Source organism: Amblyomma mixtum, chromosome 2 (genome assembly GCF_055824585.1).
Source record: "Amblyomma mixtum isolate Tamu chromosome 2, ASM5582458v1, whole genome shotgun sequence".
Lineage (NCBI taxonomy): Eukaryota > Metazoa > Arthropoda > Arachnida > Ixodida > Ixodidae > Amblyomma > Amblyomma mixtum.
The window spans coordinates 28,931,812-28,953,873 of record NC_143013.1 but is presented as its reverse complement, the minus strand read 5'-3'; the positions used below and the strand labels follow the sequence as shown (position 1 = coordinate 28,953,873).

Here is a 22,062-nt window from a genome sequence, read left to right as displayed (position 1 = left end):
CTGTGGGGCCAGTTGGTCATACTCGTACATAATCTGAACGAACAAACGTAGCGTTTAAACAGGACACAGAAAGATGAGGACAGGACGGGTCTACAGTAGCCCCGTCCTGTCCTCATCTTTCTGTGTCCTGTTTAAACGCTACGTTTGTTCGTTCAGATCATGTGTAGGTAGCGGATTGTCCGGAGATGGTAGGTAAGTATGCCTGATTCATAGGCCCTGCTGTGACATTGTATACGGCAAGGCATTTCGGGCTTAGTGTCTTGGCTATCACGGCCCAGCAACGGAGTTTTTCGGATGAATTTAGACCACCGGAAGGTCATTAACAGCCACTGTGATCGCAGAGCATGTGGGCTTTTTTTTATTTTGTCTGCACCGAACTGCGGAAACCATGGCCGAGATTCGATTCTGCGATTTTCAACTCAGCATCCGAACGTCATAGCCTCAATGAGGGGGTTGGCGGGGCTGACTGCTTTCAAGACAGAGGAAGATAAAGAGGGATAGGGAAGGCAGAGATGTTAAGCAGAACAGTGTTCTGGTTGACTACCCTGCAGTGGGGCAAAGGGATGGTGGGATGATTGAAGAAGGAGATCCGGATGTATATATTTTTGAAGTCGTAATGAAGTACGCACTTGAGTTAATACCACTGGTGCACTATGGCAGAAGGAAATAATAAATACTCCTAACGGTGAATACAGGCGGTTCACAAAGAAGGTTCGGGCCACATGAATAATTCAAACCACGCATAACGTCACGTAATATGGTATAGGTGATGTTTTCGGGAAACATCACAGAAGCATGCTGTAATCTCAATGATCAACAGCATCCGCTTACCTACGTTCACTGGAAGACTAAGTGTTTTCCCGCTGACCTCCAAAAAGACAATGCTTTGCGCAAGCTGCGGCTATCTTATCTTAGCAAACTTGCTAATATCACCCGCCCACCTGACTGTTTTGCTGACAAACGGCTACGTTTGTCTTGTTTTGGCATCCACTCCGTTGTTATCTGTCTGAAGAGGCCATTGGTTAAGTTCTCCACATGTTACATGCCCTGCGAATGCCAATTTGTTTTTAATATCAGGTAGAACATCATTAAGGCATCTTTGTTCTCTGACCCACTTTGCTGCCTTCCAGTCTGTTATTGTTCCATCAACCATTTTCTCTTTGTATCTTGCTGCGCTGTTCTCAACATAATATGAACCCATTTCTTTAGTTTGTAACTTCTGCCTCATATATTAAATGACAAGTATTACATACTTTCCTCTTGAGGGATACCAGTAAGTTTTATTCAGAATCTGAGAATACCTGCCGTAGTCATGCCAGCCCCATTCTTATTCTCCTATCTATTCTTTCTCGTATCCCAACCGGGAGTCACTACCTGCCTTAAGTTGACGTATTCGCTTACCGCTTTCAATGCCGCGCCGCCTACTGTAAAATGTTGTTTGGTTCCCAGACTGCCGAATATTACATTAGTTTTGTTCATGTACCCCTCCATTCGGCTTTATCTCTAAGGCATCCATCATCCTCTGCAGTTTGTCCCCTGAGTTATAATGCAGTGTGCTCTCATCAGCTAAACGGAGGTTACAAAGGAAGTCTCCATATCTTTTGTCACCAAATCTTCGCACTCCTCTTCTCCGAGCACCTCTAGTAAATATGCGTTGAATTGTACCAAAACAGTGATCTGAGCTAGTTGGTACATCTTCACAGCTTCACCAGCGCTGCGACGAGGAACAAAGACAGAGAAGGAAGGACAGGGACAAGCGCTTGTCCCTGTCCTTCCTTCACTGTCTTTGTTCCTCGTCGCAACGCTGAAGAAGTTGTGAAGATGTACAGTGTACAAATTGTGCCTACTTTACTGACGTCATTGTTATTTGGGATTTTGCCAATTTCCACATGACAACTTGGACAGCTATAGAGTCCCGATAGGTTTTTTCCATCACGTTCACATAGGCCTCCTCCACTCCCTGATTACGCAATACCGGTATGAGTGTTGATAATTCTTCAGAATAAGATGCTCGTCTATACATTCGTGTCCTTTTTATGAAGGCATGCCTGAGAGAAAAACTCGAAAGCTGAACGGGTGCGTGGTGTGACAGCTTTCGGTTTCAGCTGCATGCGTATGGGGGAAAAACAAAATGTGAGGAGAGGAAGTGGTTTGGACAAACGAGCAACGATTACCCCATCAGTAACGCGACGCCTGTGATTTGTGACCCATTAGTAAGGAATGGGTGCGGTAACAACTTCATTTCTGGCGGACGATGACTGCGAGGTATTAGTCAGGCCTGTCTATAATTCTGGCGCTACACAAGAAAGCTGGCGCAAGAACACTGGCAAAATTTGGCAGTACCTCGCTTCACGCCCTCAAGTTAACAGCAGCAAGCACTATTGGAACCCCATATCAATTCCCAACGCTTTCGTGGACACTCTGTCGGTAACAAAAGGCCACGGAAACTTTAGACAGGTATGTACTGCTAGTTCGCGCCAAGAATCGGGTGGCCGTAACAACCTCAAAGTAGCACTTTATATCTGTTCGGACGCAGCAAGTGAAAATCGAGGAAGGGCGTACCGACGGCAGCTGAAAAAAAAAAAAAACGGTGCTTCGGCATCCACGCTACCCTTACCTGACACCTTCCAGGCGAGGCATAGCGAGGGACAGCTTCGCCAGAAGAACAGCGGCCACAGCAGCGAAGACAACGTTGCAGCGTAGCATTTTCCTCAATAAGCAACCGTCTTCTTCGTCGTCGTTCAAGTTTTATATTTTTGCTTTTACCTCATCAGTAATCGCTCGTGCCGCTGATGGAGATCGGCTAGGGTATATCTTGCTTTGTTATTCAGTCACTTACGAGCTCACCGAAAAGCTAAGAGGCAAAAAATGAACCACTTAAGTTAGCTCAGTAGCTCAGGCAATCGCTAATTTCTTTCGTCGATCGTATTTAATCAAGGAACATTATCCAGGCCAGAAAACAGAATTTTTTTAAGTTCCAAGGTAAGCCCCATGTCTCAAGCAGTAATTTTTGTTTTATTAAATTCTTGACCTAAATTAGTCTTTAATAGTATGCCAGTCCATTTCTTCAAAAAAAGCACTCGTGCAGAGTTCTTGGCGGCAACCCAAACACCAAACCGTGTGTGTTTCAGAGATATTTTTCTTTCATAAAATCGATAATTTTTTCCATTGAAGATAGTTGACTTTCAACTCAAATTTTCTATAAGTTAGTTCTATAATAACGTTATTTCTGTTGTAGACACTTTCATTTTGATGCTATGCAGGGGTTTGGAAAGACGCTGTCAGTCCGAAACCAATCAAGTAGAGCACCTCTATTCCAGAGGTGTTTCTCTGAGCCTCTCAGAAGCTAGCGCGATTAATACTTCCAAGTTGTGTCTTGTCATGCGTTTTTCCTTCACCTGGTCATGAAGTTATGTCGAGCTACACTACGGAAGAATCATGCCTTTGAGTATTCATTTAAGAAGCTGGTCCGGTAGTGCAAAAATAAACAAAATATCTACTGAAACTTGTGCGTCTCACCCATTCATTTTAAAGAGAACGAAGAGCCAGCTAAATTTGTTTTCTTGTAAATACGCTACGCTGTAGACACCGCCACGCTTTTGTAAGCCGTGCTTGAGAAGAAGAAGAACTAAAAAGTTCAAGCTGCGTGGTACCAAATGCACGAACCGGTATATTTTTGGTTATCACGGCTCCGTTCTCATCGCTGCCCGATTATCTTTCTTGCTTAGCAGACTTATGACGCCCAGGTTGCTCTTCCCGAGCAACCTGTCGACGCCAATCAATAGTTTAAACGATAACCTACCGCAGTGCGCAGTTCGCCCATTATCCGGCGGCGGACAGATTACCACCACACACGGTAGGCAGGTTGCGATGACGTCACAAAATCACTTAACTGTGACAGGTGAGCCACGTTCCGAGATGAGGATGATGATGATGTCCTCAGGCTTAATGGCACATACCCACGGCGGATTTTCGCCCACGCCGCCGCCGCATACGACGACGACAACGCTGAGTATTCAGCCCGAGGACATCATCATCATCATCTTCTGAACGGGTCCCTTAAAAAGCCACCGCGTCAATATCGCGTTAAACATTACTTGATGATTACCATTTCCAGATAGCATACGTGCCTATCAAAGTAAAGCTACCCATGAAACTACGAGAGAGAAAATATTTGGGGCATAGAGTCATAAGCAGCTTGCCCTCTTTTTGATTTAAATTTGCATAGAAGAGAAGTAGGTTAAGCCTATTACCACTTAAAGGTGCACTGAAGAGGAATCTGAACTTGTCTTTTTGCCGCGGGAACTCGATCTACACGTTCCCAGCATTCTTAGAAACTGCGACTTACTGCCCTGTGTGGCCGATTTCCCAAATTAAATCGAATTAACGTCCGGCTCCCTCCTTTTTTTTTTAATTCTGCCTCGTACGGTGGGCGGAGTCGACCAACGCGTGGGCGCCTTTCACCCAGCCCCGTGGCGGCTTGCCGCACTGCCATCGGCGGAGTAATACGTAGTAGTCCGTAGTAGCAAATAGTCCGCGCGTATTTTTATTTCTTGGGGCTTATTTTGCGGCTATATTATCTGCGAATGAAACTATTTATTCATGGAAACCTAAAAAACAGAATAAAGCGAAAGCAAAGCCTCCACGGGACTGGGTGAAAGGCGCTCCACGCGTTGGTCGACTCCGCCCACCGTACGAGGCAGAATTAAAAAAAAAAAGGCGGGAGCCGGACGTTAATTCGTTTTAATTGGGGAAATCGGCCACACAGGGCAATAAGTCACTGTTTCTAAGAATGCTAGGAACGTGTGGATCGAGTTCCCGCGGCAAAAAGACATGTTCAGAATCCTCTTCAGTGCACCTTTAAGCTAGACAGTATACGGGGATCCTTATTGGCGAACAGGTGCCTTCCATTTCCATAAACTCAAAAGAAACACCTGAAGTGACAACAGCAATTCGCCCAGTTCCTTAGCCTGTCAAGCAGTTTATGAATATGGATAACGTACAAGTATATTTAAAAGTATATCTCTGCCTCTGTACGTCGGAAACCTGCGAAGCCAAAAGCAACACCTGAAGTGGTAACTCCCCTTTGCCTATTTCCTTAGCCCGTCGAGCAATTTATGAACATAAGTAGTGTACAACTATATTTCAAACTTTATCTCCGTCTCTTTATATCGGAAACATGCGAAGCACGGCCGTTTTTGCAGAGATTGCTTGAATAGTTAACGTGCTACCTTGTTTTGTTCAGTTTAATGGATTCAAGGCTATGCAAGAAAGAAGAGCCACTCTATTTTGTTCTGTTTACGGTAGAAGCATTGTTCAGTGAATGACCATTTCTCCGCCTTAGCTCGTTTCGACCAAGGCTGGCACCGAGCACCCACCACAAGACTTTTTCGGTTGCAGCGGTTGAAGGCAAATGAAACCACCTAATCGCAACTATGAATCAGGACTTTCACTTGGTCACATTGGCAATCTGGTTAAAGTTCTGGAACTCCCAGCTATCAATGCTCGTTGTTCGAGTCCTCGGGCGGTGCTCAACGCCGGCACCAAGCGCGTGCATCTCCTGCGCATCTGCGCCAGCTTGTTTGAGGGGTTCCTCGACGTCGCTGCCGGTCGCCGTACCGGACTTTTCACCATGCCTAGCGTCAGCGTCCTCTTCGTCTTCGTAGAAGTTTTTGATGCGCTTGCAGTGGTAGGCCATGCAGGCCTGGAAGACGCAGCCAGTGACTAGAAGCGCGGTTGTGACTCCGTGGATGAGGTAGCGTAGCTTCTTGAGGTCGTAGAGCCAGCAGGAGCCGCGCTCTCCGCACCGGTCCTCCCATACGATGCACGACGCATCCGTCAGTGCGCCGTAGATGAGCGGATACGGGATGAAGGCTGCCAGGAGCGAAATAAATACACACTCTTATTTATCTTATTTATCCACTCATAACTCCACATTGCCACAGGCTCGCATGTCACCTTAAGGTCTACGGTCGCATTCATACCAACTTACACTTCACCTCTTTTATCCCAAAGACTGCTAAGGAATGGAACCACCTTCCCGCTTCCACCGCCTCCATTACAAACGCCGACTTGTTTAAGAATGCTGTAATTGATTTTATATTGTAGTGCTGCGTTACCTGTTTTGTTTTTGTTGTGTATCACCCACTCCTCTCTGTAATGCTTCGGCCCTGAGAGTAAATAAATAAATAAATAAATAAATAAATAAATAAATAAATAAATAAATAAATAGTACTGTCACCAGTCCCCCCTCCCGATGTCCCAAACCATCCTGGTTGAATTTTATTCGTTTGTTGACACGTGCCTAAAGTGTAAGTGTTTTCAGTTTTCTTGCAATTAATGGATGAATTCTTCAGTAAACCATACTTTCCAACTGAGATCACAATAACAATTTACAACTGAAGGTTCATTATAACATCCAAGTTCTTTGAGAATAGCTCCGATTACTCGTAACGGAAAGCTTGAAAACTATATCTAGAGCATCCTAACATCATGAATCATTTATTTCTTATCACTTGCATAAAGCTGGAAAAAGATTTACAATAGTTGCCTTTAGCCTGACATCATCGGTCAGGTGCACTCAAGAAAAAATTTATAGCCCCTTAAGTTATCTAGCATTCACGATTGCGCACTGCTAGCCATGGGGCTAAAATGCGAGCCGGTTCGGGAAAGAATTCATGCATATCCTAAAATCCTTCATAGAAATCGAGGTTCAAGGTTTCATTTCATTTTTTTTTCTTTTGCTAGCTGGCGTAATAAACTACAGCTGCTATGAGTAAGTTTGAAAATTGCCAGCACTCCGCACAAAGATAACAGCAGGGCATCACAGCTACACAGCGTGCTTAGTGGCGTGTGACTGCAACGATTTCAGCAATGTAACTCGCTGAGTCACTTGCACGCCTTCCGCAATTCTAGGGCGTGCAGAAAGTGGCGGAGCGTTGAAGCGCCCAAAAATGCTGGAACTGCCACTTACCGAAGGCGTTCATTATAGCTGAAAACGTCAGCAGAGAGAGGCTCTTGTCTCTCGGTTCTATGCACCTGCAAAGAAAAAAAAAACTATTTTCTTAGGGCTAGGTTAATGCTCTGAAGGGAGAGTAGTCCCCCCGTGCATTTAGCATGAGAATCTCCAAAAACGTGAATTTTCCCGCGGTCATGGAATGCAGTATCCGATCTAGACTGGCTACGTCAGCGTTGGGCTGGGACACAGCAGTTAACCTCTCACCTTGAGATCATGTCTATAGCACAGAAGAAAAAAAAGAACTTGTCATACCCGTCACACCCTCTTTTCTCAGTACACTAATTGTAGCTTTAAAGCGAACTGCAAGCAACCTGTACGTCTAAAAACATACAAATCCTGAATCCTGCATTATTTGGATACGCTAAGTAAGGTCGAAAACAATAATTTGTTTGCGGCTGCTTCACCGGCATTATTGGGAAATTACCGCGTAGGCGGACAAAGAGCAAGCACAGACGCTTATTCGTTATGCCTTCAAATCAAGGCCTCTCCATTGCGTGTGTGTTTTCTCCGCGGTAGCTTTAGCCTCTGCAACTCGGCAGTGTACTAGCACAAACCTTAGCACGATGAGAGTCGAGCCAACGTGTGTGGTTCCCAGCGCGACTTGAATCACGAAGATCACAGCGGCGAAGGCCACCATTGCGTCAAAGCAGTCCTGCTCGCACTTGCCATTAGTAACGCTGCCTTGTGTAAATCTGTTCATACCAGGTTCTGACTGCAGACACAGGCATTCGTCGAATCCCTGCAAACAAGCACAGAACAAGGGGAAAATCAACTGGTTAGAATATCGCACCCTTACTGTTAATTTCGTTTTATTAACTTCAAATTCGCTGCACTATAAGGTCCAACACTTGAGCGGTAGTAATGAACGGATATAGGAAAATGAAGACAACAAAGGCCAGTTTGCTAGAGTGTATCCATGAGGTCACATTCATGGCCACACTTAGAAAGAAGAAATCAGGGTAAATAAATAGAAATAAATAGAAATGAAGGAAAGAGAGATTGGGTGCGCGTCGCAGCCCTCGTCTTTCACCCCGCCGCACCTCTTTTACTCCTTTTTTTGTTAGAAGGAAGATGCTTCACAATTCCCTCCTCTTTAATTCTACAAAAAAGGGTTCTAGCGCCGAAAAAAAGACAATGCACAGAAAGGTAGACGGGACAGGCGCAGCTTTCTGGGTGTTGTCTGTTTCGGCGCTACAACCCTTTTCAGGAAACATGCACCAACCGGCCCCCCAACAAGTATTACTATTTAATTCTCCACTCAATCCATACTTTAGGAGCGTTGAAAAACCATGTTTTAAACGTGTATATCCGCCATGATTTATAAGTGCTTATAGCGTCTTGCCTGTTGAACAGGAAGTCGAGAATTTGATTGCAAGCGACGCCGGCCTTATTTCGGTGGGATCAAGATGCGGAACGCTCTTATTGATACTTGAAAGAACACCAGGCAGTTTAAATTGTCTTAGAGCATTCGATAACGTCGCGTTCCAGTGTTCACGATGTTGATTCACCACGTGATTTACCACGAAATCATTTTGTTACGCGCAGCAAAGCCTTGTATTGTTCACGCATTATACCAACACGTCTATCAGCAGTTATGCTAAGAAACACTGCGACAGAAATATCCCTATATGTATTGCTGCTTTCGTCCCTTCCGCCGAAGACGCTCAGAGGACACGTAAAAGCATCATGCACTGCAGCTGTTAACGGAAGCTTCTTTCTTTTTTTCTGATTTGTCACTCTTCGCCTGTTGCCTGACTGACGTACTCCAATAGATTGCTGGAGGCGAAATTCTAGAGGCCTGTGTACAGTGCGATGTCAGTGCACGTTAAAGAACCCCAGGTGGTCGAAATTTCCGGTGCCCTTCACTACGATGTCCCGCATAGCCTGAGCCGCTTTGGGACGTTTAAACCGCCATAAATAAAAAATCATAAATCTAATACGTTGCCGGTCTCGAGAGCATCACAACTCTTTGAAGTGTGGCGCCTATCTTCATTGGCTTTCTGTGAATAGTGGAAACAGAACAAGACGAGGCAACTCACTGTCTCATTAGAGGCGCTCGACGGGCAGCCGGCAAAACATGCCGAGAAGTACTGCGTCCCTGTGAGAGGATCGCACACTGGACGATGGACTCTTGTGGAGCAGTCGCAGCCGTCACTGCACTGGTTTTGAATGCTCAGCCTGTGCGCGAAGGAAAGGAGGACGACTTGAGGACATCATAATCATCATCATCATCATCATCAAATGCGAGTCTTGTTAGTCGATTTGCAAACAGGCGCAGAGTTGTAAACAACGCGACAGGGTTACGTTTCCTCCAGCAGAAGCGAGTTTAAAGTTTGCCTGCTGAACACTTTCGGAAGTGAAAACGGTCACTCACCCGCCAACAGCGTCTGGAACAACCGGGTACTGTATTGATCCGCAGTTGATGGCCATGAGCGAAATGATGCCGACAGCAGATATGAAGCCTACGACCGCCGTATGAATGCCCACCACCCTTGGCGTCGGCTTCACCTTGTGCACGAATATGGCCCCCAGGATGATGCCGACCACGCTGGACAGTATATAGGTGGGCCCTGCGTGAATTCCGCCGTCCAGAGGAGCATGACTCAGCCATGTTAGATTTGGTGTCTGCTTCACTGCTCTTCGCAGAATACAGAAGTAAGCAGGTTTCGCAGTGCGGCGAAGCTCGATGTAAGTGCAACTTAATTGGCAAGTATAACCAAGCTCTCTCTAATCCATTAGGAAACGACCAACACATGCGGAACGCTTAACCTTTTTTTCTTTTCGTCGAGAACAGGAGCGGCAGTTTTACTAACAATTGTGGCTGAACACGCGATATCTAGCGATAACATTTGGATAAAAATTGTCTGTATGTAATCCTGTGCGGTTAAAATCATAGGATTTTATCATCATATTTTGCCCTCCTGGTCGCAGCGGCTTTAGGAGCTGCGGAACGCACAATTCGGTCGTTCTAGTCATGTGTTTTGCCCTCTCTACAACTACATTGAAATAAAACAAAACAAGCCCTCCCTGGGTGCTTGTTCTTGGTTAGTGCTGCTGAATTTGTCCTGAAGAACGAACCAGCAAGCCCAACAGCACACGAGCACTGATTGTTTCAGACACCACTGGGCATTTCTGAGTTGAAAAAGTTTCCCCGTTAAATAGTGCATGTAGGCGTGATGGAAGTCAATAATTTATACTTGGATGATTTCTTGCAGCCATGTTGAAATGATCTTACAACGCGTCACAATGGTTAGAAATTGAAGCATCGAAATGAATAGCATTTCTGTAGCAAGCAGTCGATGGATAATACAATCAAATACTTCTTTTTAGAAGATGTAGAGGATGCTAGACATCCCCAGTAAAGTTTTTTATTACGAGTTCATCTCTCGATATGACTGTGTCTATCATGTACGCCTTGTGAAATCCGCTATTGTAAGAAATATTATTTACTGCATTTTCTGGCCAACATAACAAAGAGTCCCAGTAGCGATATGAAGAGCACGAAATGCGCATGAAACCATGAAGTGACTGCTAGGCGTTGCACACTCTTAAGGAACGCAGCGCGTTCACTACATGTGTACAAATCGTAGCACTTGAAACAGTTAAGTGCACTGATTTCTGTTTTTTTTTATGAGACGCGCAGCCGGCAGAAAAAAAAAACACAATCCAGTTATCCAATGGCCTTCTCAAGCCACTCCGTTAGCAAGAAAGGAATCCCGAGCTCGGTTATATTATAACAAATTTCCGGGCCTTATTTACGCAAAACAACGAAGAGCCGCTTACTGATCATATGCGCTTCAAACAACTGAAACAATTTCTTTATGACTTTGCGTCCCGAACGAGGGCGCCTTGCGAACTCACCGGCAAGAAGGCTAGCCTTGGACGCAGTCTGTGAGAATTGATGCTCTGTGTAGCGCGGGAAGGAGATGTAATAGCCGGCCAAGGCGATGTAGCTCGCGATGGCTCCGAGAAGCCTGAAGATGTACACAGGATTCCGGGCCAACCTTCCGATTCCTTCTAGGCCCTCTGAAAGCAAACAAGCAAACAAAAGCACCTAAAACACCGATCTGCGGGTTTTTTTTAGGTACATTGACAAGATTTTGCAAAACAGTGCAATATTGTAAATTCGGGCTTGCTTATTTTTAACCCCTGATTTATGGAGACTCATGGTTTCTTCTCCGCAAAATCAACGATCGGTTCGGTGCTGTGATTATTAAAAGTTTCCAACTGGGTGGCTTTTAATTAAAACTCCCCTTCATTGAAGCGAATTTTTGGACCGCTTCGATTTTTCGTTATTGATATTCGACTTTGTTACACAGATCCGTTTGTGTGATCAGCACGACGTAAGTGAACATTGAAAAGAAAAAAGGCGCAGCTGAAATCCAGTGTGCTGTTCTGAGCAGTCAGTGTACGCGCGCGCACGCGCGCACGCACAAATAAATGCACAAATAGGTTTGGTTTAATTTATGGGGTTTAACGTCCCAAAGCGACTAAGGCTATGAGAGACGCCGTAGTGGAGAGCTCCGGAAATTTCGATGCACAAATAGTCCTGATGGTCTCATTCTACGACCATGTTCTGGCTATGGAATTTGGCGCTGATTGAATGTGGTGAAACACATCGAGCCCTGATGCACCTTGTTGAAGCGGAGTTCTGGCATTCCTGTCAGAATGTTTGGGCACCAGGCTATTGGGCCTTCCTTTATCGCATTAGATGACACACTACTACCGAACTTCATATACACTTGTTCACCTTGAAGCAAAATCTCGAATGCTGCATCCACGTATAGCACAGTGATTGAGAGCAGCAATGGGTGCTGGGACGGGTGCCTTTGTGATTGATGTTGCATTGCACGCGACAGAAGGCACCAATCTTTTGCAGCCAGAGTTTGACTGTATACTAATCCCGGTCTTCTCAACATTCTGTGAAGAAATTTGGGCTACCATAAGCGTTTATATCTCTCCCCTATTGCCCCCTAACCGGCCGAACTAATGAGCTGAAAATAAAATTCACTGCACACTTCGTACGTCTTTGCCGCCAAGCTATATCCCACTACAAGACATTCTCATCGGCACCGTATGCGGAGTAAGCAAGGAACGCGGGCGCCAACAAATGAAGACGCTACCTCTGATTTCTGTTTTGAGGCTCTTGTCCTTGGAGACCGCATCCTCCTTGTTCGCTTCGGACTTGGAGCGGATCTTCTTCGGGAAGAAAAGCATGGGCAGCGTGCTGACGAATAAGCCCAGGCCTATGAATATGTATCCGAACCACCAGGCTCCAACCCACCGCGGGTCGCCAGGTTGAATGGGGGGGTCTCCTGACAGCGGCATAAAAGGAAAAAAACACTTCTTAGCGTGACAGCACTTAAAAGAAAACTCAGAAGTTTTTTCGAACATTTCGATTTGATAGCCATATCACATTCCTTTGAGCCCCTCTCTACGCCACAACAACCAGCTTTTAGAAATTCCGTGCGAAACCACTTCAATGCAGCGAGGAGAGCAAACCGAAATCTAAACCCAGTCCGTCGTCTGGGACGATGCTTCAAGTGACGCAGCGATGACATCAAAGACGTTACTGTAGTGAGATATAAAGTAAAAAAAAAAAATGGCTGTGGCTTAACTTAGTAAGCCCGGTAATTGCGAAAGCATATCCGTAGCTACGCCATGGTTAAGCTGGTAGTGTAGCTGGTGGTGGTGCTTGTGGTTAGACTTGTGCTGATGCATCGGTTATACAATCCAATCCAATCCAATCCAGTATGCTAATATGGCAGCTACCGGCCTCGCTACGCGACGGGCTGAAAGTGCAATTACTATTGCTTTCGCAATAAAAAAAAAACAGCAGTTGGTAAAACAGGCCATGGTCCGCGAGGTCCTGCATTGCTCCGCTGTCCAGCGACAACAAAGAACAAAATCAAATTACTTTCTAAAGTTTCGCTGTACTAAACAAGCCACAGACAAACTTTTGGGCTTAAAATTTTGTCTCGTTATTAGATTCTTGTTTAGGTAACAAGAAGAGCTTTTACAATGGTCTACTCATTGTTACAAAGAAATCTTGTTCGGCGGTCCGTAATGTGGACGGAGCTTCACTGCACACCTAAGTTGTATCCAGTTATAAAAGGCACTCGAATGCGCAATGAATGGCTGAAGTCAAGGCGAGGGCTGAGTCGGGCTGGTTGGTTCATGCTGAATGGTACAGCAAAACAGCGCTGACGGACGGGACGGAAGAAGATGAGACATGTGTTTGTCTCAGCGCATGTGTTTGTCTCATCTTCTTCCGTCCCGTCCGTCAGCGCTGTTTTGCCGTACCATTCAATGGCTGAAGTAAGGACTGAAAACAATGATTCGTTTCATAAAATTCTCAAGACAACTTATTATGAGCCTAAAATGTTTGCCCCCGAAGAGAGAAGAGTGCATTACCGCAATGTTAACTTTGTGTTAATGCCTTTTCTTAACGCAGTGGATTAACGCAATGTGGGCATTAGCGCAATGCAATGTTGCCCGTGGAAATATTCTGAACTGATGCCACTGACATGTCGCGCTCCCGCACGCTCCCACAATTGATTTGCTCCCGAAAGACATTTCCCATGGCCTCCAGACTTAGTCGAAGTAGCCAAGAACGGAAAGGAAAGCTACCGTGCAGGTTTTATTAGCATTTCGTTATTTTGAAAAAGAACAAACATCTGCACTTTTAGGGCACATTAGCAGCTGTCCCGCGTTGGAGTATCGTGGCGTATCGAGTATCGTGTATTTTAACGATACTGTATATAAAAAAAAATAATAAATGTGCCGCGGATTCTAAGGCTGCTGGGAGTCAGACTTTGAGCCAGCGGCGCTCGCTCAGGCGGTAGCACACTTAGAGGGACGGAGTACAATTAGAAAGAGGCAATGGTTGCTCCGTTGACACCGCCAGTCTTCATTTTTCCTAGGTATATTGCCTGTCAGATAGACGACGTATAGCATACCTTACGCTTTTGCACATTCGTTGATAAAGGGAATGAAGAGACAGGTTCACCATTGTAGTAGAAACACGACCTCGTCGACCGTATTTCAAGTTACGGTGATTGTGAACAGATATGGACGACTTTCGCCGTTAAGCTCAAGTGCTTTCAGAGCATTTGCTGTTAACTTCGTTAGCCCGATAAAAGTCAAGCACTGTTGCACACGCGGGTCAATGGGATAATCAGCGGCGACAGCTTTGTACGCATCACCTGACGCGTTCCTTTCGTTTGGAGAAGCAAGCGCTCAACAATCCATTGTTTTCAAGAAGTGTTCGTCGAAACTGAGTTTCTTAACTATACCGCCAGGATCCTCGAGTCAACGTGGGTATGTGCTCCCCTCCTATCCGCTGATAAAAGTCACCTTCATAACACCTAAGGCTTCTGGGAGTCAGACTTTGAGCCAGGGGCGCTCGCTCAGGCGGTAGCACACTTAGAGGGACGGAGTACAATTAGAAAGAGGCAATGGTTGCTCCGTTGACACCGCCAGTCTTCATTTTTCCTAGGTATATTGCCTGTCAGATAGACGACGTATAGCATACCTTACGCTTTTGCACATTCGCTGATAAAGGGAATGAAGAGACAGGCTCACCATTGTAGTAGAAACACGACCTCGTCGACCGTATTTCAAGTTACGGTGATTGTGAACAGATATGGACGACTTTCGCCGTTAAGCTCAAGTGCTTTCAGAGCATTTGCTGTTAACTTCGTTAGCCCGATAAAAGTCAAGCACAGTTGCACACGCGGGTCAATGGGATAATCAGCGGCGACAGCTTCGTACGCATCACCTGATGCGTTCCTTTCGTTTGGAGAAGCAAGCGCTCAACAATCCATAGTTTTCAAGAAGTGTTCGTCGAAACTGAGTTTCTTAACTATACCGCCAGGATCCTCGAGTCAACGTGGGTATACGGGCTCCCCTCCTATCCGCTGATAAAAGTCACCTTCATAACACCTTGACGGGACACTCAAGCTCTCACTTAAGGGTATACGACGGGTTCGAGTTAATGCGTTCCTTCAGCGGCCTGAGGTCCTCTTTCTATATCACTCTGCAGACTCTGTCATCCTCAAGGTTCATAGGTCGCGTGGAGTCCTATAGTGATTGGTGTATTGGTTTATTGGGGTTTAACGTCCCAAAGCAACTCAGGCTATGAGGGACACCATAGGGAAGGTCTCCGGAAATTTCGACCACCTGGGGTTCTTTAACGTGCACTGACATCGCACAGTACACGGGCCTCTAGAATTTCGCCTCCATCGAAATTCGGCCGCCGCGGGCAGGATCGAACCCGCGTCTTTCGGGCCAGTAGCCGAGCGCCGTAACCACTGAGCCACCGCGGCGGGGCGAGTCCTATGATGAGCTGTTAGCGTTAGGTGCCTCATCGTGATGAAAGTTGTGTAGTGAAGTGTTAGTAGCATCTATGTTACTTTTATTTGTTCAAACTCATGATTCTTGTAGGCGCGGCAACGTGAAGAATTTTGTATCTCTATAAGCGCATTAAAAATTGGCGGGGACACTTACGCTCAGCCCTATGACGCGATAGCTTAATGGGTTAATTCACATGTATGCAGAATTTAATTTGTGCATGTATGCAGTCATTAATTTAGCTGCCCCCTGCCACGGCGGGCAATTGTCTCACTATCTGGAGGCAGGTTATGATGACGCTGCAAGGTCACGTGACCTGGCTGGCCCACCTGGCTCCCATAGGTTGCTCCCTGGGACCACCTGCCAGAGCCATGCCCGTGATGTTTCGCTACAACGTCGACGCCGACAACGCCGACACCGGATTTTCTGGAGAACGAGGCTTATAGCGCTATCGCGGTAAAATCGTTGCTCGCTATCTGAAGACAGCAGCAGCGTGCACTTTCTCCCAAAATACTGTATTATTTTTTTTTATTTTATTTATTCATACTGTTAACCCTCTGCATGAGGGTCATTACAGGGAGGGAAACATATACAGACACAAGTGCAATTCTCTTCGCTAAAAAAAGAAACACTCAAATGCACAGAATTACAGATTTGCACAGCAATCTTCCAGGAACGCGTTCACACCTATCACAAATTTGTCTACATCTGTTTGGTCCACAACGTCACTTGGTAGTTGATTCCAAATTTCTACAGCATCGGGAAAAAAGGAGTAGCGATAGACATCAGTACGTGTAATAATAGGTTGTAATACCTTACTGTGATTTTTCCGAGGGCAACGCTTCAGGGGAGGTGCAACATAGTGATGTTTATTAACTTTGACTTTATCATTCATTATCAGAAAAAAAAGTTTCAATTTCTGCTTTAGTCTTCTTACTTCTAGTGATTCTAGCTGACACTATTTTAGCATTGCTGTGACTGAATCAGTGCGGCGGTATTTAGAGCATATAAAACGTGCTGACATCCTTTGCAATCTTTCCAGTTTCCGTTTTAAACCCTTTTGATGAGGACTCCACACTGCACTTGCGTACTCTATTATTGGCCGCACGAACGTCTTGTACGCAATCAATTTAATTTCTCTAGTCGCATTCGGCAACTTCCTCCTCAGGAAACAGACCTTCTGGTAGGCTTTTAAATAGACATTTTCAATATGGGTGCGCCAGTCAAGATTATTTGTTAATGTCACTCCCAAGTACTTGAGACATTTTACTTGATCTTTTATTCCTCCATCCTGTGATGAATGGAGCTCATCAAGAACTTAATCTCATATTGATGCTACTGATACATGAAAGCAAAATATATATGGGCATCTTGTGACATCTCCCTCATTTCATCAAATTCTAGCATGACGCAAAAAAAAAAATCGCAATGATGCTCGGCTTCGGAGGGAAGCGAGCATCGGAGGCGAGAAGGCAGCTCTCCTCTCGCCTTAGCAAACAAATTGAACAAGGAGGCTCCGCACCACTTCTGCTTTTGTAACCACATCAGCACCGCTTTATGGAACGACGTAGGAAGGTCGTCGAGCTGCTCGTAGGAACCACATGAAATACTTAGCCATAAAAGGCGCTTCTTCGGCGGCGACGGCGACTTGAATAAACTAGGCCATCTCGCCGCCGGGGTTAGATTCACCCTTGCGCAGCTTGAAACGTACCGTTTATTTACGATATCTATTCAACATGACATAAACGTGTACACTACCATATACAGTGGGTGTGTCCGAGCAGCCTCGGCTTTGCGTTTTACATCGCTGACAAAAAATGAAAAGATACGAGCAGTCGACCACAGTTGCAGGATGCTGATGACGACGATTAATTCTAAAGGAGCAAGGGTAGCTTCTGGCTTATGAGCGCCATCACACAACGTAATGAGCGCCATGACGGAAAAGGTAGGGCCGGAGACACATTTATAAGAATTTCCCTCCGCAGAATCCTAGTACGAGGCCAAGGGAAAGCTTGCGCCCATTGCACGGGGCTAAGGAAAATCTGGTACCCGGTGGCACTGGGGATCGAACTGCGCACCTCACGCAAGCAAGGCGGATGCTCAAACCACTAGGCAACCGCTACGCTCTTAACTGCAGGATGCGGTGGTGCGGAAAAATAGTTTGTTTCTACAGCGTCACGCAGTTGATCACCTGAAACGTCTTCAGGTCATGCAAAACTCAGCCGCTGGTATCAACTCCAGTTGACTGCATAACTAGGTAACGCTAGAATCAACTTGTTTTTGAGCTGCTGGGCAACCGCAGAAGTTAGTATAATGAGCTTACTTAATGCCCCCGCACAGAAATTTGATCTACTACGCTGGAGAAAAACTTCGCTCGAGAAGGAGACAATGTAACCAAGATACATAGTGTAGATGTTACATGTTCAACTTTATGAATAAGAACATCGGCATTTAGTTTCAAGGAAACACGACTTTCGCTGAAGGGGGCAGGTCGCGTTGCTGCCTCTATCACACGTACCTTCCAGCAAACACTGTCTTGTCAAGATAATTTGTAGTGCCCGCCTAGAGCACAGAGACACGTGGAACTCGTTCGCATGGCTATGCTGTTCAGGCGGTTCATCCCTTGTCGTTCTTTGAATTTTCCTGATGCCACTGGTAAACTGTGGAGATTTCAGCAGTACGTGATATCACCTGCGCGTGAAAGTTTTCCTTCTCCACCTGGGCTTTTTACAACCTTACTACCAGAAGGTCAAGCTTACAGGTCGCTTATAGATAGACATGCGCCATTGACATGACATAGAAGAGAATGGGTGGCATAACTGATTACGTACACCGTTGCTCCTGTATCTTTTTTTTTTTCATTGTTCTCTATCAAGAAATATTCCCTTTGACACCCAAAATATAAGTCCGCCAGTGCCTTTGACGCTTTATTACAGCAGTTACGATATCAATTGATCGAAGCACAAAAAGTCCATGTTTTTCCGGATAATGCTGATGCCCTACTGGTATTAAGCTGCAGATATTCGCTTACCTGTAATTTCCTCCGGGTAACTCAAACTGAGCGATGCCAGTGTGAAGCCCAAGACAGGTCCCAAGAGGCGGAAGACATATAGTGACCCTGAGGTGAATAAAATAAGCATGTCCTTTCTAAATATGCATGCATAAGCGTCATCGGATGTGGTAATTAAACCAAGCGTGCGTCTCATGCACTCTGCAGGTAAAGGATGGTGGTTTGTAGACTGCATAGTCAAATATTTAGTTAAGATGAGCAGCTTTCTGTGAAGCAAACAAAATATTCGCCATTTAAAACTGAAACCTGAATTTAAAGTGCCTGCGAACTCATCCGAAACATTATAATTGTTGAAAGAGCTTTTAGTTCTTTGTGTCTAAGGAAACCGCCATTAGCTATATTATAGGTAGCCCTCATAGCATCATCCCCTGTATCGTTACGCGTCTTATAAACGTGACAGGGCCCCAGAAAACACATTCACCACAGGGTCTGAATTGCTACAACGCATTGGAATGAAAAAATGTTTGATTTGAAATTGTAATGCACCGGAGACGCAGCGACGGTGGCCCATGCTTTCCTGAGACATAAGCTCTTAAATTGTATACCTAATGTAACCACGCTACATGCTTCAGCGACTTGTTCTGACCTTTTATTTTTAGAGAAATGCAATGTACGGTGCTCACAAATGGTATAACCAACTATAATGCACACTCATTACCAAACTTGGAGGCATATTGCGAAAAAAACCGCGTAAAAATAGAATAGTATTTAGCCTCTTACATGCACAAACAGCCTCGAGCATATGATCAGTAAATAAGGCTGCCGCTCAAAGAAAAACAGCGATGAAAATCACAACTCAGTTAAAAGCTTCGTGACAGAGATGCAATTTTTTTAACAACCAATATTGCAACTAGGTAATAGGAGACGCAGTGAGCGACAGTTACTCCCTAATTTTGAACTGAAGTTTCTTAACATACGCCAAAAAATTAAATCACTTGCGTTTCTGCCTTTCACCAACATGACAATGCGACCTTCGAGGGAAGGTCAAAAATCAGTTCAGCAACACAACACAACAACTAATAACCACTGCGAATTAAGACCTTTAAAAGAACGTATCACCCCAATCTATGCAACTGACATCCTTTTCTAATAACTGTTACTCCCCCTATCGCATCTCTAATTCCCCTCTCACAGTAGTGACGTTCAAACAATGCGCTAGTCTAGATAGAAACGGTTCTGCGCTCACAACAATGTAACGGCTCCTTTACATGAACAAATACTTTCTTGAACAGCAAAATAGAGATAGGTCAGAAATGGAGCTCACCAAAGTACACAGCAGAATGCTTCTTCTTAACATTGTCATCCATGTAAGTCGTTCCGATTACATAGTATGCCGTGCCGCCCAGCCCGTTCAGAAAGTTTCCCAGGAAAAAAAAGATGAGAGGCGCGAGCGATGCGGCGTCTTCTTTAGACGCCTGGCAACTCGCAGCCGCCGCCTCTTGATCCGAAGTGCCGCAGAACTGCATCGTCTGAGCCGTTACGCCGCCGTCCTTCTGCACGTCGACTAGCAGATGTTTGCCGGGGCCGTACACTAAGTACGGCAACATGCTGGACACGACACCCAGCAGCGAAAAGAGCATCCCTCCGGACACCCAGTTGGGCTTGCTGGTGCGCCTCAAACATACCATCAAGAAGACATTGGCCACAATGGGGCTCAGGTCATCGGCGATCATGATGATCCCCGTGGCCCGGCTCGAAAGAGAGAAGCGTCTCTCCACGGTGGACAGCGTGCCCACGAGGTACGTACGGTAGGCACCCTGGAAGATGCCGAGCAGTCCGAAGATGAGAGCATAGTAACGGGATGTCGCGAATCTCTGCAACCAGTTCGGTCTGTATTTCCCCACACCGCAGAGGTAATCGCCATCATCCTCGGCATCTTGCTTGGAGCCTTGCGCTGGGGGTGCATGGATCACTGCATCTGGATCCACTCTCAAGTATTGGCCGCCACCGCCGTCGGCGTCGGGTTTCTCCTTGTGTGCATTCATGGGATGTGGCGTGTCTGGCCGGCCGCCTTCTTCTCACGCCGCTCCGTCTCCGTTTATCTCGTCCGCGCCGAGTTGCTCCTCTTCTCTGTCAGCATCGGCGTCCGCCCTTGCGAGTCAAAGCTTTCGGCGCGTCAGTCTATTTCGTCACCTCCGCCAGTCGACCTAGAACGGAAGTAGGGTGTTGTTGCAGTTTTGTGTTAACATCCGTGCGCGGAGAGCCATGAATGTTGTATTATTATCTCTATATTTATTTTTTTTAACCATGGGAATGGTCTCCATAAACCAGTCAGTCAGTCAGTGTATTACTGCTCGCTAAAAGCACAGTGAAGCGACCTACCCTTAACCTGCTTTGTCCATCGTCACTGCCATTCATTCAAAGCTAGTTTTATTCAACCCTGTTTATTCGTTCAAATGTTTACCAAGAAAGTGAGTCACTATGTGAAGGAAACGAGACATTTTAAAAGTTTTAGCTATTGTGTTCAGTCCTAAGGTGCATCCAATATATAATACTTTCGCGAATGTCGTCGTTAGTTTTGTTTGCATGCAGGAGCCTCTCCTTTCAAAATGTGACTACAGTAGCCAACGAAAAGAAAACACTGCGAATTAAAGAACTACAACATCCGTGACAGCAGCTTCATGTCATTGCAGCATAGAGTAGAACTTAAGACACCAGACATGTAATGAGGTTTGATTACACTAATTAAAAAAGAAACATAACATTACTTTACGGACTCCACAGGCGCGTGTCAATACCTTTCGCCGCTGTCACAGCGCAACCACAGTGTTTTCCCTACACCTGCTAATTGTGAAAATGTTATACAGCACCTGTACCGCAAGCACACTCCCCGAAAACATCCCAACAACAACGACCTCACCCAGATTTATATTTTTCTTTTCTTTCTGAGAAGCAGCAAAATTAAATTTGCAATATCCACTGCTGTCTTCAGCTCTCCCTTGCACTAACTGAAAATATATTGTGCAGACACCGGATCAGCGCAGGTACACCCCTACAAGCCGGAACTACGCTGAAGCCTTCGGCGGATGCATAACCCACACGTGAAGAGACATGAATATTAGGACTGCCGGGAAAAACGAGCTACTTGACGAACGTACGCACTTTTGCAGATATGGTCAGAGTCACGGATAAAAACGTGTTTCACGCTAATAACATGGAGGTTTCCCAACCAACAAGCTTGCGCGCTCACTTACCTCCATTCCTACAGCCGGTACAATACGCCGATGGCGTCTAAAGACATTTTCACAACCTTCTCACGTGATAGCCTCGCCCTCGACACCGAAGTTGGCGGGGAAGTTTGGTCTTGTCCGCAGCCTAGGCACCCGTTTCTTTGCTTGTTCTATATTCCTTTCCTGTTATCGTGCATGCTGTTTCCTTGCCGCCTTTTCAGATAAAGCGGAGTGATTGCCGATATGGTTTTCAAGTATTCTGGCGTCCGTCCACTTGCCCTGTGCCCGATACGCAATGTACGCTTATCGGAACGCCAAGGACCGAGCTGCAGAGTTCTTAGAAGCTCGCCCGGTGTGCCTCGTGCCGTGAGGTGGAAAACAAACACTTTTTGGCTTGTATGCATGCATCATTCGTTCGCCTCTTGTTCCGTTCTGGCCATGACTTGCTTGGC

General features: G+C 45.7%; 1 protein-coding gene across 1 annotated transcript; it reads right to left on the bottom strand.

The window, feature by feature from the left end:
* Positions 1–5,128: 5,128 nt before the first annotated feature.
* On the bottom strand, positions 5,129–21,791 carry LOC149358802 (solute carrier organic anion transporter family member 74D-like). The gene is made up of 10 exons (XM_089570993.1): positions 21,635–21,791; positions 19,705–20,587; positions 18,402–18,488; positions 12,142–12,333; positions 10,880–11,044; positions 9,393–9,588; positions 9,058–9,196; positions 7,573–7,757; positions 6,974–7,038; positions 5,129–5,874 (listed from the first exon to the last, which is right to left on the bottom strand). Exons 2-10 carry the CDS (start codon positions 20,423–20,425, stop codon positions 5,450–5,452), a joined length of 2,175 nt encoding a protein of 724 aa, XP_089427119.1. The 5' UTR covers positions 20,426–20,587; positions 21,635–21,791; the 3' UTR covers positions 5,129–5,449.
* Positions 21,792–22,062: the final 271 nt, after the last annotated feature.

What these genes read in the sequence shown, in the direction of transcription:
- LOC149358802 (XM_089570993.1), bottom strand. Translation starts at nt 20,425, where the DNA reads ATGAATGCACACAAGGAGAAACCCGACGCCGACGGCGGTGGCGGCCAA. An exon ending in CGAGCGCCTCTAATGAGACA is followed by an intron (nt 7,758 to 9,057) that starts GTGAGTTGCCTC and finishes GCTTGTTTGCAG; the next exon opens with GGATTCGACGAATGCCTGTG. An exon ending in AGCTATAATGAACGCCTTCG is followed by an intron (nt 5,875 to 6,973) that starts GTAAGTGGCAGT and finishes CGCTCCTGGCAG; the next exon opens with CCTTCATCCCGTATCCGCTC.